General features: G+C 45.7%; 2 protein-coding genes across 2 annotated transcripts in view; one reads left to right on the forward strand and one right to left on the reverse strand.

Moving 5' to 3' along the window:
• Positions 1 to 367: 367 nt before the first annotated feature.
• Positions 368 to 6,311, reverse strand: LOC118784322 (CD276 antigen-like). The gene is made up of 3 exons (XM_036538518.1): positions 5,921 to 6,311; positions 5,404 to 5,694; positions 368 to 441 (listed from the first exon to the last, which is right to left on the reverse strand). Exons 1-3 carry the CDS (start codon positions 6,309 to 6,311, stop codon positions 368 to 370), a joined length of 756 nt encoding a protein of 251 aa, XP_036394411.1.
• An 8,070-nt stretch (positions 6,312 to 14,381) lies between these two features.
• rbm42 (RNA binding motif protein 42) overlaps positions 14,382 to 19,741 on the forward strand; it is an 8,839-nt gene continuing 3,479 nt past the window's right edge. The window contains exons 1-9 of the mRNA XM_036539280.1: positions 14,382 to 14,535; positions 15,234 to 15,306; positions 15,435 to 15,567; positions 16,346 to 16,415; positions 16,712 to 16,780; positions 17,047 to 17,186; positions 17,456 to 17,614; positions 17,864 to 18,004; positions 18,960 to 19,077. Coding sequence (XP_036395173.1) covers positions 15,251 to 15,306; positions 15,435 to 15,567; positions 16,346 to 16,415; positions 16,712 to 16,780; positions 17,047 to 17,186; positions 17,456 to 17,614; positions 17,864 to 18,004; positions 18,960 to 19,077 — 886 coding nt within the window. The 5' untranslated portion in view covers positions 14,382 to 14,535; positions 15,234 to 15,250. The remainder of the gene's footprint in view (positions 14,536 to 15,233; positions 15,307 to 15,434; positions 15,568 to 16,345; positions 16,416 to 16,711; positions 16,781 to 17,046; positions 17,187 to 17,455; positions 17,615 to 17,863; positions 18,005 to 18,959; positions 19,078 to 19,741) is intronic.

Below are 19,741 nucleotides of genomic sequence, written 5' to 3' on the forward strand. Positions count from 1 at the left end.
CTAAAATGTTCACACAATACAAACAGATTTCACTATAAACCACAGACCCTGACCCTTGTGGCTCATTGGAGGGAAAGCTACGCGTGAGCTTTTGGAGTGTGTCGCTAAAGGCAGCTAACACTGTGAGTGTGCAGGCAGAGAACGGGTGACTGACACACTGGCACAGAGCCATCATCCTAAATATTTGTGCCAATATCAGTAACGTGTTACTGCTACACAGAAGAAGCTCAAGAGAACTTGAAAAAAGTGAAAGATTTAGTGATACAGGCACCATCAGGAAATTAGTTAAACTATTAATCGGGAAGTCTCTGTCTTCATTAGTGTCCCGCTCCTGGCTGTCCGATGGCCTGGATCCGCCCCTGACCCTTTAGGGAGCAGTGGTGTGGGACATGGCCTGGATCCGCCCCTGACCCTTTAGGGAGCAGTGCTGTGGGACATGGTCTGGGAGCAGGACAGGGAGGAACGGCTGGTCCTTAGTGAATTATTGAGATACTTTTAGACATATTGTTATTTATAGAACATAAAACATTTATTGTCATATCAACAATAAATCTTACCCACACCTCAGTCAGCAGCACCTCTACCCCATAGTCAGAGAAATTCATTTTCTTTGCACATTTTAGCCATGGTCTTTTTCCTTTGCCTTCATAATTCTTGTTTCAACACCACATGAAGTGAAATGAAGGCCTCCACTAGGTGGAGCTCTTAGGCTTGTTCACTTACACACAGTAATACCAATTTGTGATTCATGAAAGAAATGTGTCTGTGTGGCTTGCGCAGATGTATTCCTGCGCATATCCAGCGGGTGAGAAGTGCACATTCATACACCAGAGGTGCCTCTGAAATCTACGCAAACCATGGTAATGTGGACCAAAGGCCAGAGTTGAAAAGATTTAAAATGGACAAAACAAAACTGATCTTGCTGTACTAAATCCTCACCCAGAGTGCACTGGCCTCCGGTGTTCAGTGCTGGGAGGTGCTCTACCAAAAACTGAAACACAGTGACTAATGTTGGTTTCAGAATCGCACCCTTTTTCCCACAAGTAACTGCTGTTCCTACACTGTCTATATTAATAGCTGCTGATCCTACCCTTTTATATTAGTAACTGCTGATCCTACACTATTTTATTACAAGTTCACAATCCTGCCTTCAGGTCATGTCTCAAACGCCTCTTGTGAGAACCAAAAGAGCAATCTCTTCATTTAGCCCAAAAAGTATACCACTCCTAAATTGTAAAATGGCACTCTCTTTTTAAAATAAATTAATGTAGGATCACTGTAGGGTCACACTTGGGTCACTGTAGGGTCACTGTAGGGTCACACTTGGGTCACTGCAGGGTCACACTTGGGTCACTGTAGGATCACTGTAGGGTCACACTTGGGTCACTGTAGGATCACTGCAGGGTCACACTTGGGTCACTGTAGGATCACTGCAGGGTCACTGTAGGATCACTGTAGGGTCACACTCGGGTCACTGTAGGGTCACTGTAGGGTCACTGCAGGGTCACTGTAGGGTCACTGTAGGGTCACACTCGGGTCACTGTAGGGTCACACTTGGGTCACTGTAGGGTCACACTCGGGTCACTGCTGTGCGGCAGAGCAGTAAGTAACAGGCGTGTAGGGTTGCCGGTTCGATTCCCCGCTGGGGCACTGCTGCTGTACCTTTGGGTTCCCACAGTTGCCTCAGTAAATATCCAACTGTATAAATGGATAAAAACTGTGACTTATGTAAGAGCATCCACTAAATGACAATGTTAATAATGTAAATAAACTAGGGTGGCCATCCCTAATCTTTCCATTGGCTTGTGTGGCATGGTGGCTCCTGACAGATCGTGTGCTCACTGAACCAAAAACCCAAATCCCTACAGTAATATTCCCACAAACACCCACCCATGATCTGTTCTACAAACAACCCCCCCCAATAAACCTCCTCATAAACACAGAAGACAGAGGCCCCCTCCCATAAGAAATCCCACCCCCCATAGTCAGAATGGGGAGCCCATAAAACTCTGTACGGTTCTGAACAGCAATCATTAAGAAGGATTACTCACCTGTAGCGTAAGATGGGATAGCAGCAGGCTAGTTGTCAAACCACCTCAGTTAGTGAAAAAGACAATAAATATGGAGCCTAAAATAAAAACATTTTAAACCAAATATATCATTTATAAGTAGTTTTGTATAAAAAATAATTATAATAGATCCACTTTATTTATCTTGCTTAATCCCTGACTTCTATTTCCTAAACAAGGACAATGGATCTTAATGTGTTGTTATGCCAATACTAGCTTTCAGATATGAAGTTTTCTCCAGTCTGCATTTTTGCATTTTTGGCTTTTAATAATGGTTTTTATTGTGATGGCACATTTCGTCATCCCGCTCCCAGACTACAGAAGGAGGAACAATGAGAGGAAGGTGACAAAGTAGGAAAGGAAACAACAACTAAGACTGAGAGGAAAACATTTTAATGTTGATATTCATGTAATATATTTTTCAGAAATGGAAATACAGAAATATACATATGGAGGAAACATTACAAACAGTTGCGTTTCAGCTCACAAACCATTTCATTTCTCCAGGGTGTCCTGCGTTTAACAGGAACCATTTTAGTTTTAACAGGAGCAACAATATCTAGAGCCGTTTTAACATGGCTGTTAAAAAAATCCTCTGTAGATAATCATCATCTAATCATCTGTAGATAAGAGATTAAGGGGGCTTAAAGATGTTTCAGGCCTAGCCATATACTCAGAAAACTTGGCTGCAGCTGTGGAGTTCCAGCAGCGTTTCTTAACTGTTCTAGTAATGTTCTTATTGATTACAGGTAATATAATATTAAAGAAGACACAGTAATGGTGAGAAACAGCAAGGTCCTTAACAGTAGTTGCCACAATATGTAGACATGATCAAATCTAGAGTGTGACCTTTGTTGTGTGTAGGCCCTGATACATGCTGTGTGAAGTCAAAGGAATCTAATAACACCTTAAAATCCCTTGCCTTAGAGTCTGATTCATTGTCAATATGCAGATTAAAATCACCAAGAATGAGTATTTTATCATATTATCATATTTTATAAAAAGAAAATCAGAAAATTCAGACATGAACAATTGATTAGTTTTGGGAGGGCGATAGACCAAGGTACAAATCATAGGAAATTGCTTAAAAACTGAGAGCATCAGTAACTCAAATGACAAAATGTCATCCAGAGCGACAGAATTGCATTGAAAAATCTGCTAAAGACTTTGCAGCCCCTCTTGAATACAGGTAGGGGACCAGACACATTGAATTTAAGTTCAATTCTAAAAATAACTGTATGTTTGGAGGCAAAGGCAGGCGTTACGACATTTCTGTTTTTAGTCCTGGTGATCATCCCAGCTGCTACCTTCTGCGCTCACTGAGGACATTAAAGCATCTGACAGCGACGTGTTACAATTCAGAACGGAATATGGATAAAATCCAACTGATCAATCTTCCTCCAACTCCAATTGGATTATTTTACCATTATTAGATTAATTATCTTTGTAAACCGTGATCATGTCAACATAAAGATAAATTATCTTAATTAATCACAACTAACAATCTAATGACAATGTTCTAGCTGACCTGTCAAAGATTATGAGCATATTCCTTGGTTTAACAGCAACTTCAGTTTGAATGAATAAAAGATGTATTTGTCCTTTATTTTATGATCGTCATGGTGATGTTGCTCAGTCTACCACTTTACTCCCGTTCCAAGGTCACATGACAGGAAGTGATGTGCAGCAGTGCAGGGCGATCAGCAGCAGCATCAGTAAAAGCAGAGAGGAGAGCCGTGCCCATCTGCTCCTCGGTCCAGCAGAACTCACACTGCACCCTGTGGAGGACAGCAAAGACCACCGTGAGGCGTGAGCCTGTGTAACAGCTGTCTGTGGAGAAGAAACTCAGACGTACTTGTGAAAAATAGCAACAGCTATAAATCATTTTATTATAGTCACATGGTCAAACAATTTAGTTTTTATCAGCTATCTTTACATGCACTCACGAGGAAAGGCAACCTGAGAACCAGCTTGGAGAACTAAAACTGGCTTGCTGGCATACTTTGAGTCAAACAGTTGTATGCTACTCTAAACTAGCTGTGTACCTTTAATGGAGGAAAACTTTAAAAATAAATACCTGTATGAGGCTCAGACCTACTGTTGTAAATCAGGAAGGCCATTAGTGATGAAAGTGACCACTTACGGGAGCCTTACTGGCATATTTATTAAGAATATATCCCTGTGTTACCTTGACAACAGTTTATTTAAAATGATCTGCCTGTTGGATTTAGGTTAGGTTGGATTTCTGAGGGGACCTGCTAACATCAGGATTGGCCAGACGAGGTCACAGGTCAGACCAGATCAGGCTGCATCCACCATAACAGAAGAAAAAATATGTCACACAAACTGTTGTTCTGGTCCTGCAGGGCACATTTATAATTAAGTCATTGTTGTACTTATGTGAACTGATACACGTCATGTGAATTTGCTGCTAAGTTTAGCATGAACTATGAAGCATCTATTCACCACTTTGAATAATGTTATTTTCACACTGTTAGCCTGGTATGCTAGCCTGCTATGCTAGCCCTTTCCCTCACATGTGAGGAAAAAGGTTTTACTGTGAAGGTCTGGTTTGGTTTTTGGTTCAGTCACTGATCCCTCACATGTGAGGAAAAAGGTTTTACTGTGAAGGTCTGGTTTGGTTTTTGGTTCAGTCACTGATCCCTCACATGTGAGGTAAAAGGTTTTACTGTGAAGGTCTGGTTTGGTTTTTGGCTCAGTCACTGATCCCTCACATGTGAGGAAAAAGGTTTTACTGTGAAGGTCTGGTGTGCTTTTCTCAGTCGCTGAAACCCACATCCCAGATGAGCTAAACATGGTAGCAGTGCTCGAGTTCCCGTCTTTATGATCCAGCTGGTTTGGTCACTGATGTGTATTTGGCAGGAATATACCTGTGCATTACCATCTGTTTCCTGAATGCTGTTTTCCATGCAAATGGCCTGCCCCTCTCTGCCCCTCTCTCCCTCTCTCTGCCCCTCTCTCCCTCTCTCTGCCCCTATCTGCCCCTCCCTACCCCTCTCTGCCCCTCTCTACCCCTCCCCCTATCTGCCCCCTCTACCCCTATCTGCCCCTCCCTACCCCTATCTGCCCCTCTCTACCCCTCCCCCTATTCTGCCCCCTCTCTGCCCCTCTCTACCCCTCCCCCTATCTGCCCCCTCTCCGCCCCTCCCTGCCCTCTCTACCCCTCTCTACCCCTATCTGCCCCTCTCTGCCCCCTCTCTACCCCTCTCTACTGGTATCTGCCCCCTCTCTACCCCTATCTGCCCCCTCTCTGCCCCTCTCTACCCCTCCCCCTATCTGCCCCCTCTCTGCCCCTGCCTGCTGCTGGCATCACCTGGCAGTGGCTGGAAGGTGAGGGAGTGAGAGAAGCTCTGCTTGAGCACATCCAGACTCATCTCAACACTGAGGGTCTGTGTGTCCTTCAGCTTCAGCTTCATCTCACTGCGCACTGTATAGCGCCCTCTGCTGTCCAGCTCTGTACGGGTGTGGCTCTCATTGCTGATGTCACTTCCTGTCGTGTCTCTCCACATGACAGTGGGCTGGGGGAAGCCCTGGGAGGAAGTGAGGGTGACGATGATGATGTCACAGGAGGTCTGGATGGCAAGCTGAGGTTCATCGTAGGGGGCTGTGCAGAGACAGTGAAAATCCAAAGTTACTGGACGAGTAAGACATGGACCAGTGACACGTGATCAGGGAAAAGACTTCCAACAAAATTTAAATGCCTTATTTGACAGAGAATGATCCTCATGGTTCTGTCTTTCTCTCTAAATCCTTCCATAATTGTAGTTACTTGCCACATAGGCAGAAAGATATTCTATTTTTCCAAGAGATGTGGTCGCAATGGTACTAACCGGCCACAAGGAGGAGCAGTTTCTCCTGGATTTTGCTTATCTCATTGGCCACTGCACAGATGTACTCGCCATGGTCGCTCCCCTGCACCCCCCTAAGTCTTAGCGAGGCATTACCCACTGACAGCTCTTCTGGGAAGAGCTGAGTGCGCCCCCTGTAGACTGAACTCTGCCTCTGTAGTTGATCTTTCCTTCGATAGTAGCTGTGAACCACCTCTGTATCTCCACGCTGCCAGTTGACAATCACACTGTCGAGGCTGTCAGTCTGTCTCTGCGGAAAGGAGCAGCTGAGAGTGACATCACTGCCCGGAGCTGCGAGCACTGGGGTCACCGGCTGCTCGACCGGAGAAAGCACTGTGGACACAGTCAGAGAGCGCTTACTGGCATCATACATCATACACAGCATAATAATCACAGCAGCAAAAAGAGTAACAGTAATAGATACCAACAGCCATAATTACAGTACATATTCATCAAACTGAAAAACAGTGCTAAAACAAAAACACAGTGCCAAACAGGCGTACTTAAGAGCAGCATTCTTAAATCATTCCACAGTGATCCCCTTTACCCCTTTATCTCTAGTGGGCTACTCCATGGCGTTCAGAAAAGGGCTCAGTTCACACGTGTCGCCACTAGTGGGCAGCACTGCTGAGCGGGACTTATCCCTGTGGATATAAATGTAACACTCTGCACACCACAGCCCTGAACCTGTGCCCGCCTTCGCTGCACTCTGTGTTCTGAGCTGCTGCTTACAGCAGATTGCACAGTTCCCTGGCCATTGCCTTGATAAAGATGTGCATATTTTAGAGGAGTAATGCTAACTTTGCGTGATAAATTTTGCATGCAGAACTCATAGCAGCATGTGAAAATTATATTTAGCTTATCTCCTCTGCTGTTATCACAGCTTGTCTTTGGTGGTGCAGCTTCATGCTGCCAAGTTTATCTTGGTTTAGTTAAAATGTCTTTTTCCCCTGAAATGAGACAAACAGAATCCTACAACATACATGCAGCTATCCCCTGCACTCCCAGACTCTCAGTGCACCACAGTGGAGTGGCGGCTCATTGGAGGTCAGGCCCTGGCCTACCTACCCACCCCCATAACTAGCACCACAAAACCAATTTCATAGTCATAGGGCTCAGACTGCTCTTAGAGTTGAGTCACACAGGACCCACATTTAGGGTACCTCAGCAAAATGTTGCTTTGCAAAGTTCCCGCAAGGCTGTCATCATTTATTCAAATTACTTTAACGATACGATTACTTTACAATAACTTTATGACTTCATTGACTCATTCTTCTTTCGGAATTCAAGAGGATTCAAACAAACACACACACTCACCCAAATTCAAACACAAACACACACACTCAGTCACCCCAGCTCGTACACACAAACTCACACACTGGTACAAATAAATGGCTATCTACACAAGTGTGGTGGCTACAGCTGATTTGATTGGGAGACTAACGCACGTCTTATCAGACGGCAACATTCATCAGCATTCACCCCCCCAATCCTCTGTGCCACCAAATTTCAATCATCGGCTGCCAAGTTCTCCCCACAATAACAGGTGTCTCTTTTTCCGTTGGCCGTTGCTGTTAGTTTTTGACAGTTTACTCTGAAACCATGGAAAGTCCCCATTGCAGGTGAGTGAGGTGAAAAACAGTTATAAATAACCAGACATAAACACACAATGCACACACTCTCCAGGCAGTTTGAGTGCTGCTCCTATTCAACAGACTCAGTTTGAGTACCGTATTAAACAGACGGGCAATTGCTCTGCCGTTAGCTTAGCTGTGGTTTAGAGTTTAACACGGTTTTAAACGTGCATGTTGAGGAAGAAGTCACTGGCTTCTTAAGCCCCATTGTCGTGTCATCGGTACCTGTGGTTTAACCCAGTGTTCCCCAAACACTGGGTTGCAGGAGATTTTATTTGTGTCGCCAAATTGCTTTGCAGAATTTCTTCCATGGCCCACCTATCACACCCTTTCGCGCGTACGGCTGTGTTCACGCCTGGCGTCTTTTTGAAGCTGTCAGCGTCTGTGTTACGCAGCAATCGTATGGAGTCGCCCGTGATTTCAAACTCGCCCTGAGCGGCTTTTTCTGCAGCTCAGGCCGTTTTTTCCAGTTGAAAAAGTTCAACTTCTTAAAAAAAAAAAAAAAAAACGTTTTTGACAGCTGACCAATAACAAGCGGAGTAGTGACACCTGTCGTTTCCCATAACAACCACCAAAAATGGAGAAGGTAGCGGTGGAGAAGTTAATTGTGCTAGTTTCTGAGCACAGTGAACTGTACAACATGACAGTTAAACTGTATCATAACATTCATCACAAAGATGCTGTTTGGAGTCAAATTGGACGGATCCTAGGAGTTTCTGGAAAGTGTTTACTGCTTGTCTTTAGCAAAGCTAGCCTGTTAGCTAACGTTAGCTCCGCAACAATGTATAGCCAACTAGATCACTAACAATGTACATGCTACTGTTATGGCAACAAAAGATGCTCTCAACTGCTTTTTGGAACAAATGTTGCCAGCGTTTTTTTTAAATGCTCTGGCCAGCGTTTTTCATCAAAAAGACGCAACGTGTGAACACAGCCTCAGATCACACTGGTGTGATTAGCCGCTTAGCGCGTATGCTAAAACCGGTGCGATTTGAAAACTAGATTGGAAAAATTCTAGCTAATTTTAGCTTTGAGGAAACAGCGATTTAACATTAAAAATATAGAAAATGCGGCGGTGAAAACTACGAGAAGCTTAATAACGCTAATGAAAACGTAACGAACCATAACACGCACGCTACATAGGGTTAGCCAGGTAAATAACACATAATGTGCTATAAGATTTGACGTGGAATAGACCTGATGTGGTTAACGAATTGATTGTTGACTGCTTGAATAGCTGCACACTTGTTCTGATAATAGGCATGAGCATTTCAAAAAAAACTTTCAACAAGAAGCATGTTTTTGATAGTACTGAATGTTCGTATTGTTCTGGTAATTGTACTTATTACATTGAATCTAGTATGAAAGGCTAGCGTACATTCTGTTTCTTTTACTGATGAGGGAAAAAAAACAAGAGCCTGTTAACTCCGCCTAAATACACTTATTTTGTCTCATTTATGTTTTCGATAACACGTGCATAAAACGAAGTTATGGCTTATCAAACGTATATCTCTTCAACATGGCTTATTTACCTATTCAGGATAATATAAGGTGATGCGGAAATGGCAGTAAAAATAGTCAGGAACGTTCATTTATGCACAAATCTGCTCTTCTCACGATTTATAGATAAGGCCTAATGTGAACTGGGTCGCGATGGTTTGTCATTTTTAAAAAGTGGATCCCCAGAGAAAAAGTTTAGGAAACACTGGTTTAACCTACTGCTGAGGTTTAGCTTGATCTCAGTTGCTGTGTCTTCAAGAAATTTCATGTCAGCCACTAGAGGTCACTTTTTGTGCGCATTTGCTTAAACCTGACCCTGAGGTGGTTTAAGGGGAGACTAAACCATCTCATTTGCAGAATGAGACCTATATCACATCCTACACACAAACTGTAGTAATATTTTGTTAATATCTGCCCCCGTGTAGGCCTGTGTTGTCACTTACTGTGACTGTGTGAAATAAAAGCCATATAGGCATATCTCTTAATATAGTCCTATAATTAAGGTTAGCGGACATAACTTTCTACAACTTCTTCGAAAAATTGTAGACTGTTTTTTCTAATTACAAAGACAGACCAAACATGCTTAATCTAAACAGTGCATTCTGCATTCATCGCTAGGATTTTAGCGCTGTGCGGCCCCGTCAGTTTTCAGCGAGATACAGTATATACCGTGTCGGTAAATTAGGCTAGTTAGTTGTGTATTAAATCACCTGACACTTTTGCATGCACACCAAGAAAAACAGTGGAGACTTTGATTGACTGATTGATTGAATGATTGATTTATTGATTTAATTTCACTTTCAAACCATGGACATGCATAACATCGAGCTGAAGGCAGCCCCTCTTTGGCTGAGCTGTGTCTCCGATGGAGATAATAAATTATAGCCTAATAATTGTATTCATTTTGTTGTTGTTGCTTATAAACTTTTTAGTAGCCTATCATTGATAAATTTCGACCAAATTAAATTGCCGTATCATCCTAAAGCTTGTAATAGTTTTTGATCTAGCCTATACCATTGGACCCAGAGATGGGGCTGCCCTTCCCCCTGTCTTTTGACTCTGTGTAACCTTAGACCTAGAGCCACTGCCCCTCAAAATGTCTATGCACGTACCTGAGTAATGATAATAATTCAAAAACGATCCAGACCAAAATGCTTATAAATAGAGGGTTACAATAAAGTCATAACATAAGCAAGGGTCTTATTATTTATTTATTGCAGGGAAATAAACGTTATTTTTGGTGGATGTGAAGTCAATTGTATAAGAAATATATAAGCCTAATAACGATTGCAATAGCCTATAATATTTATACTACATTGAGGATCCAACTCGCAAAGAATCCTAAATTATGTCATTACAGATATAGGATACACATTAGGCTACAGATACCCGGGCGTTCACCTGGACAACAGACTGGACTGGAAACGTAACACTGAGGCTGTCTACAGGAAGGGACAGAGCAGACTCTACTTCTTGAGGAAGCTTAGGTCCTTTAATGTGTGCAGCAAGATGTTGCGTATCTTCTACCAGTCTGTTGTGGCAAGTGCAGTTTTCTTTGCAGCCATCTGTTGGGGCAGCAGCATCAGAGCTGGCGACTTTAAGAAACCGAACAAACTGATAAAGAAGGCGGGCTCTGTGCTGGGGACTGCTCTGGAGCCCCTAGAATTGTTTGTGGAGAGGAGGATGTTGCACAAGGTGCTCAGCATATTGGACAGCACTACACACCCCCTACACAACCTACTGGTCAGACAAGAGTGTCTTCAGTCGGAGGCTCTTTCAGCTCCACTGCAATAAGGACCGTTACAGGAGGTCATTCCTGCCCACTGCAGTAGCCATCTACAACGACTCCCCTCTGTGCTGGGAGAGGAGACTCCTCTCCTGAGTGGCAATTTTCCACAATGTACCTCATTGTGTGTGTTTCTGTAAGATCTACCTCATTGTGTATGTTTCTGTAAGTTATGTGTGTCTTTTGTCATTTTGTGAATTGCTGCTGTAACACTGGAATTTCCCCTTGGGAATAAATAAAGTGCTCTATCTATCTATCTGTCTATCTATCTATCTAAGTGGCATTCCTGTTAACTCTGTGTTCTAGCAGAGAATATCTATATAGACAGGCTGGTTCTGGGTAGATCTCCAACTTCCAGTTTCCAGACAGTTTAACTGCGAATCAGCTGAACCCGTGCGTGTTGTTACACAGCAATCACATTCAGTTTAACACACAGCTGCATGTTAAACTCGTGATACTTGCGGTTTCAGTAGTACAGTTCTAAAGCTCAGCTAAGCTATCTGACAGAGCAATAGCCCCATTCAGTTGTCCCTCTTTGTTTATAGATAAACATTCAGGGTGAAGCTGTTCTTGCTTTAATGGAGATGAATTTGCAGAAAAGGGATAACAATCCTTACCTGTCAGAGAGAGCAGCAACTTAAAGATAAAATGATTTCTCATAACTCAAATGCCTGTTCATAATTTGAAGTTAGATTATCCAAAAACAGAGAGTGACCTGTAAAAAGCAAAGGGCAGCCATGTTACCCAGACAAAAGCAAGACATGACACATTATTCTCAGACAGAATGCTCCAGATTAACAACACTGCCTCATTTACCTTTGTTCCAGTGGTTTAATTACTTTTAGTTCAGAATGTTGGTACCCATACAGGATGTATGCAGACGCTGGCAGTGTATGTTTACAGCAGGTGCTGAGCTGTGGGTGTGAGATTATGTTCAGCGACACCAACAAAACATGGAAACAAAATCCTGAAAAATAATGCAAAAACAGACACTGAAAATCAGACAGAATAAATAACACCAGAGCAGTCAGAGTACCAACTGTTCAAAAGAGCAGGATCATTCTCACATTCTCCCCTTAACCGACCCAAAGGGACTGTTTCTCACATTCTCCCCCAAACCGGCCCAAAGGGACTGTTTCTCACATTCTCCCCCAAACCGGCCCAAATACTCTTACATACTTTTTGGTCAGAAAGTTAATGTCAGGACCCAACAACTAATACAGTTTCCACAAGTGAACACACCGAGGCGGTGTTATATGCATTCAAATATCATTTAATCCATTTATTTTATTTCATGACTAAAAAAACAGCACAGCTCCCAACTACATCATTGGATTAGTTATTTTGCTACGTTATTTCAAGTGCATCGGTCTGATTGGTAAAACTGACAACTGTAGACCTACTAATACATAAGTGCATATATAGTTCTCCATGCTGAACTCGGAGGAAACATTTTGCAGCATATTCGGGTGACTACGTATTAATTTTCTGAAAAGGAACGCACAGAAATACTAACTAATATTCAAGTGTCCAAATTCAAATAAATAAACTTAACAGGTCCGCAGTTTGCGCATGTTCTATATCTGCAGACATATGTATTTTCTTTCATTACCTGCAACCGTGCAGATTTTACAACGTTTATTTTCCATTCATGAATAATATTGAGAGTTTTCCCTCACCAACGCGTGTGTGTCTGTACATCCTCTTCGGTGCTACGTCTACTTCCCGTCTCATTTTGTAAATACGCAGTAATATTTGTGCCAGCTGTACTTCAGTATGGTCTTCACAAGCTCACATCTTCATCTTCGACTGCACTGAATGTACAGTGTGTCTTCACTGGCTGAGCGGAGCGGTCAGGGGGAATTCCGCTCTGCGGAAAGCACCCGGGATTCCGTTCCGCTAAAAAATGAGACTGGTCTAATAGGCCCTTAATGGAGTTGCTGTGCACAGTCGTATGTCAACATGTTTAATTGATTCGGTATGACTAGCTGATACACATTCAGGTGTTTGTTTCTATATTTTTGATGCAACGTTATGTACAATCAGAAATACTACAGTCAGCTTACAGTTAAGACACGTTACTGATGCCTTAGCAGTTGCCCGGGTTTCGATCTTATGAGCATTCCATCTGTGTCTACTACAAACCGCTCAGTACATGAACCTGGTTCTGACCTCCTTGGGGCCCTAAGCAAAATTCTGCTAAGGGGCCCTCCTACCTGACCCGTGAGCCATGTAAACCATTAGCCATTGCCACACAGTCACACCTGACACCCCAGTGCTCCCCCTACAATCCTCCCTCCTTTAATACAGTTTGCTCCGTCTGTCGGTCTAAGAGTAAGTAGACCTATAGAGAACAGAATGAGGTATAAACAAACAATATTTATTGAATAGAATATTTTATATAGAATCTTAAGATAAGTGAACATTAACATTAACATAAATAAGAAAATGTAGAAAATACAAAATGTAGAAAATAATAAAATATAAGGATAAGGATAAGGATGTTTTATTGTCATTCCAGGACATGTGCATGACAGGGAACGAAATGAGGTACTCAGGTCCAGGTTTGGAATAGTAATAATAATAACAACACACGCCTAGCCCGTAAAGCACAGAGCATTGCTGCTGATCCCACTCACCCATCGCACACGCTCTTCAGCCCCCTCCCCTGAAGTCTGGACTATTCTCCACCCATTCCTACTCCCAACATTAATCACGCACAAACTCACACAGATCTGCACAGTCACAATAATTAAAATGAAATGACTCAGTGCTTCTGCGCCCCCTACCGCTCCTGTCACACCGCGTAACTTACGCTACATATTTGCGTTAGCGTTCGTTCTGCCGATGAAAAATGAAACTAATTAATACCAATTGACTACTTTTTTGAAACAATGACAGCATTTCTACTATTAACGGTAAATGTTGTGAACTTATGTTGGGTCTAATTAGCTAGTCAGCACGTAACGCGAAGGCATTAATAAACCCCGAAATACAGAGCCCTCATGGTAGTTAATGTTATGCGAGGCGTGATGAATGCGATGCTTTAGCCGCGTTACCCTACAGTCACACGCCCGACACAGGAGGGACACAAAGCGACCGGCTGCCATTCATTTTCAAGGAAAGGTGGCGATTTACGGCGACAAGAGACAAACGGCCCTTGCAAAGCCAACTAGGTGGGGCTACAATGAGGTCTATTTTATGCAAATACGAGCGATGCGACACGGCGACCCCCAATGGGAGTGAAGGCAGCGTGACACACGTTGCTGAAACAAATGATGCAAATGTTTTAGATTAGTTCTGTAACTTAGTAATCACAAGCCAGGAACGCCCATAAGCGACAAGGGCTCCTGTGTCGTCCGTGTGGGCGCAGGTTAGCGCCGCCGCCGCTGCTCAGTGAAAATGACTTCCGGGTCCGTACGGGTCGCACCGTGATGGCGTCGCGAATTTATTGCGTCACTGGAGCGCGTCGCGAATTATTTATGTCATCGCAACGCGTCGCGTTCTATTGCGTCATCGGAAGGCGCCCCTTAAGAATGGCGACAATGAAAATAGAGCGCAGCGAGCGTTTGTTCTGAGATACACACCTCTGAGCACACACGAGTAACACATACTCAGCAACGAGCCCCTGTCATCGTGCAGATTGGATAATTCGTAGTTTTGAGATTCAAGGAAAGGTTTGTATTTAACAGGCAGCCGACGTAAATGAAGCGTTGCGATGTGCTTGTGAGAGGAGCCAGCGAGCAGCTTTGCGGGGAGGATCTCCGCTTTGCGCCTTAACTTGGCGGATGTGTAGCGACCTAAGCAGCTAGTTTTCGGAGAGCTGGAAACGCAGTGCAAATACTGCGATACTTGACGAGATCTGGCCAGTTTCCCAGAGCCAGGAGGGTACAGTCATAAACTCTAACAGGCGTGGAGGAGTGCCTTAGCACTTACATTTGCCAACTCTTTTTGAGAAAATGTACCTTCACAAGTGTAGGCCAGCTGTCTGGTGTGTGTTTAGCGGGTGTCAGTGTGCTTTAGCTGTATATTTTGCGAGAGGCAGTTAGTACCCCTTTCGGGTGTAAGGACTTAGGGACATGTGCTGTTTTTTAGATAGAATTTTGGCAGTTTTTATAAGAACGTAATTAATTCTTTTTTTAAATTTCCGTCAAATTATGAACAACAGTGGAAGGGCTCCTCCCTAAATGAGAGTGCGTCTGTCGCTGTGTTCAGTTTTACCGAAAAGGCGCTTTTCTAGTGTTACAGGATATTGGAAATGTGCAGAGCGCTGTAGCTGAGGATCAGGCTTGCTTTGTATGAGTGAACTTTCTGCGAACGTGTGGGTGAAGTTAACAGAACCCAGAGATGCCCAGCTGCTGACCGTGTGTTGCAGTTGCAGAGTCGGGGAGAATGGCGGTGAAATCGGGAGAGGAGAGGCTGAAGGAGATGGAGGCCGAGATGGCGCTGTGAGTGAAAACCTCTGTCTGTCTGTCTGGCCTGGCCAATGAATGTGATTCTTGTGTGTGTGTGTTTCTCTTGTGCTGATGAGTGTGTTTCCTGTGTGTGACCCCAGGTTGTTCCTCTGTCTTCTCAGATTTGAGCAGGAGGTCCTGGGGGGCCCAGTACCCCCAGGGAGCCCGGCAGTGGTGGAGGCCATGCCCATGGCCCTGGCAGTACCAACCGTGCCCGTCGTTCGACCAATTATCGGCACCAACACCTACCAGCAGGTGTGTACATGTGAAGGAGGTGGTGAGGCAGAAAGTGATACAGGTAGAGAGAGTATTTTCATATCAAAACGGTAATAATAGCTTCTATATAGTCCTTCTTACATTTAGCACCAGGTGCTTTACATAGAAAGATAAACTGCAGCAAAAGTGGGAAATTAGAGAAAATAGGAGGACATATAGAGGGACATTTAAAAAGATTAATTAAATGTGAAGATGGTGATGGACTAACATGAGTAACATGTTTAAATGAGTTCACAACAAAATGTAAGTGTGCAAAGACATGGAGAAACTGAACTGAACAAAACAAGTGGCCACTCAATTAAAAGGAGGCTTGTGAAAGTGGGATTTAAAGAAAGGCAGAGAGATTTATTTGATCTGATCTGTTTGGGGGAACACACATACACGCATACACACATGCACACACACACACACACACACAATGGCTTTACACCTTGAGAGTCACCAGAACCCATCGACAAATGTTAAGATGCTGAGAGCAAAAAAATACTCCATGCATAAGCATAAATATGAGAAGAGTGACAGAGCAGTCAGAGAAAACGGACTGAAGAAAAAAGACAAATCCCACAGTATGACAAAACCGAGAGATACAGAATGTCTGCTGAAACATCAGATCTATTTAAACAAGTGGTGTGACAGTAAAGAAACATTTCCATCAGGGTCACAAAAGAGAAACGCGCTTTTTCACTGGGTCTCATTTGATCCACAGGCCCTTATTTCTGTGTCTCAGGCAGCTCCTCTGTCCGTCTGTCCCTCTCAGGTGCAGCAGAGTTTGGAGGCGAGAGCAGCCACTTGTGTGGGTCCTCCACACCCTGCATTTGTGGGACCAGGTAAAAAGGAGAAACCATGAATCTGAAGGTCTGGAGGGTACCGTCACCTGCATCTAGAGAGAATAGTCCCTCATATTTGTTCATGCGTTATGCCTGTTGTTTTGTGGTATGCTACAATATTAACCTTGCTTAGAGCCCAGTTTTTGGTAGGTTGTAATAAACGGGTATTGAGAATCCTCCCTGATCACAGAGGTTGGTACATTATAATGTGGTCTCTGGGTGCACAGGGCTAAGTGCGAACAGCTCCTCTGACCTTTGCTCCCTGTGTTTTTGCGTCCCCCCACCCCCCCCACCAGTGGTGCCCCCGGTCAGAGCTCCTCCCATGATGAGACCTGCCTTTGTGCCTCACATTCTACAGAGAGCAGGTATCTCCCAGTGCGACTCGCACACCACTGCACTGTGTGATGTATTACCACTTTAAACAGCTGGATACTGAATGAAGCAAATAAGTACCCCAGTAAAAGGTACAGCACCCCACAGTGAGAGACTGACCCTGCAGCCTTTTTAAGGAGGACAGATATGTGAACAGGAAGGGTGTCTGTAGACTGAGGTCAGTGATGGAATGGTGCCAGCAGATGCTGTGGTCTGAAGTCACTGCCGCGCACTCTGACTCCAGCTCGCTCTTCCTCAGGGGGGCAGCGGATGCCGATGATGCGTGGACCCCCTCCTCAGGGAATGATGGCTCCACCTCTACCACGCCCACCACCTCCTCCGCCCATGATGATGGCTCCTCCCATGCCGGGCCCCCCCCCCTTGGGTGGCATGCCCCCGGTCAGCAGCACCTCCCTGCTGGACTCTGCGTTCAGGCTTTCCCTTCCTGTCCCCCTTTTCCTCTCCCTCCTCTCTTTACCTCCCATCCTCCCACCTCCTCCTTTCTCCCCCATCTTGACATCTCTCCCCTTTCTCTTCATCCCCCTTTGTCATTGCATGTTATAACCCCCCCTTTCTTTTTCATGCCCTCTGACTCTCCTTCTCTCCCTCCCTCTCTCTTTATCTGTCTCTCAAATCCATGTTCACATTCTCTCTCCCTCCCTCTGCAGGTTGGGGCGATGAATACCATGGTGTCGGTGTCACCACGGCCGGTAGTCCAAGCCCCCCCCAAACTGACCCCCAGCGTCATCCAGGCAGCCCCCACTGTCTACACCGCCCCCCCTGCACCCAAGAGACCTGATGTCCGAGCCCAGAGACAGGCGCGCATGGTACACTCATACACACGCACACACACAAACACGCACACTCACAGAATCTTACACGCACGCATACATACACACACGCACTCACACTCACCCACAGACTCTAACACACACACACACACACACACGCATGCCCGCATAGGAAATGTATATAACCATTCTAACTGTTGTGCACATGATGCAAATCCACAGAGCTCTGCTGTCTGCACTGCGTGTAAACAGGATGTATATTTTACCTCCCTCTGCCCCCCCCAGGAGGAGCTGGCTGCTTCTGTCGCAGAGCAGCAAGCTGCAGTGGTGGCTGCAGGGCTGCTGGAGGCAAAGAAGGAGCCGACAGCTGGGGAGGACAGCGTGATCGGGCCGACACTGCCCGAACCCGACACCAGCCACACCGAGGTAACCCCTCACAGCCGGGTACTTTCACCTGTAACCCCTCACAGCCGGGTACTCTCGCCTGTAACCCCTCACAGCCGGGTACTCTCGCCTGTAACCCCTCACAGCCGGGTACTCTCGCCTGTAACCCCTCACAGCCGGGTACTCTCGCCTGTAACCCCTCACAGCCGGGTACTCTCGCCTGTAACCCCTCACAGCCGGGTACTCTCGCCTGTAACCCCTCACAGCCGGGTACTCTCGCCTGTAACCCCTCACAGCCGGGTACTTTCGCCTGTAACCCCTCACAGCCGGATACTCTCGCCTGTAACCCCTCACAGCCGGGTAACTCTCGCCTGTAACCCCTCACAGCCGGATACTCTCGCCTGTAACCCCTCACAGCCGGATACTCTCGCCTGTAACCCCTCACAGCCGGGTACTCTCGCCTGTAACCCCTCACAGCCGGGTACTCTCGCCTGTAACCCCTCACAGCCGGATACTCTCGCCTGTAACCCCTCACAGCCGGATACTCTCGCCTGTAACCCCTCACAGCCGGGTAACTCTCGCCTGTAACCCCTCACAGCCGGGCACTCTCGCCTGTAACCCCTCACAGCCGGGCACTCTCGCCTGTAACCCCTCACAGCCGGATACTCTCGCCTGTAACCCCGTGTGCTGAGGTACAGTGTGACGGAGTGCCATCACTATGGTTGAGTATGCGCTCTGACTGCCATACCAACGAGCCTGGCTCTTTGGCGTCGCGGTCAAAGTCGCATGGTTGGTACCCTGTAGACCCGGGTTCGAGGCCGGGTGGGGTGACTGCTCTCGCCCTTCGCTACATACAGACACCTTGTGTACCAGGTGCACATCCCCTCCGATGTGTTGCTTGCAGGTCAATACTGTGCTCTGCTGTTGTGCTCCAGCAGGCCCAGCTACGCTGCCTCTGTCCGTTTGCCTGAGTATTTCCTACATTTCCCTGCTTCAGCCAGCAGATGGCAGCGCAGAGGACAAGAAGAAGGGGAAGCAGGAGAAGGTGAAGAAGTGCATTCGCACCGCGGCAGGGACCTGCTGGGAGGACCCCAGCCTGCTGGAGTGGGATTCAGGTACGTCTCACAGACAGATGCGCGTGCTGGAGTGGGATGCAGGTACGTCTCGCAGACAGATGCGCGTGCTGGGAGGGGATGCAGGTACGTCTCACAGACAGATGCGCGTGCTGGAGTGGGATGCAGGTACGTCTCACAGACAGATGCGCGTGCTGGGAGGGGATGCAGGTACGTCTCACAGACAGATGCGCGTGCTGGGAGGGGATGCAGGTACGTCTCACAGACAGATGTGCGTGCTGGATCGCTGCTCAGGAGAGGGGAGGTTCAGGAGTCTGCCTTTCAGCCAGTTATGAAACCAAAGAAAGCTGAGATTCAAAATGGCGCCTTAGCCAGAGGCAGCAGCTGAATTCCACTGCCGGCAGAGACAGGGCGCTTACACAGGCGAGGAGAGCGCGTGCTGTTAGAACGAGCACCATGGAGAGTTAATGCATCTCCAGAGATGCACAGTTTGAGGACGACGCCTGTTCTACAGTGGGTAGCTATGTCTGTATGTATTACGCAGATCAGATAGTTCATTACTTGGTTCACTCTTCTGACCAAATCTTGCAAGCTACTGGGTAGCCACTGTTAACCGTGAGCACTGAGACTAGCAGTGTGATCTTATTACCTTCATCAGTACGGTGAGTAGGAAGTTCATAAGGTGATTATATTGTAGCTGAAGCAT

This window comes from Megalops cyprinoides, chromosome 10 (assembly GCF_013368585.1).
Source record: "Megalops cyprinoides isolate fMegCyp1 chromosome 10, fMegCyp1.pri, whole genome shotgun sequence".
Lineage (NCBI taxonomy): Eukaryota > Metazoa > Chordata > Actinopteri > Elopiformes > Megalopidae > Megalops > Megalops cyprinoides.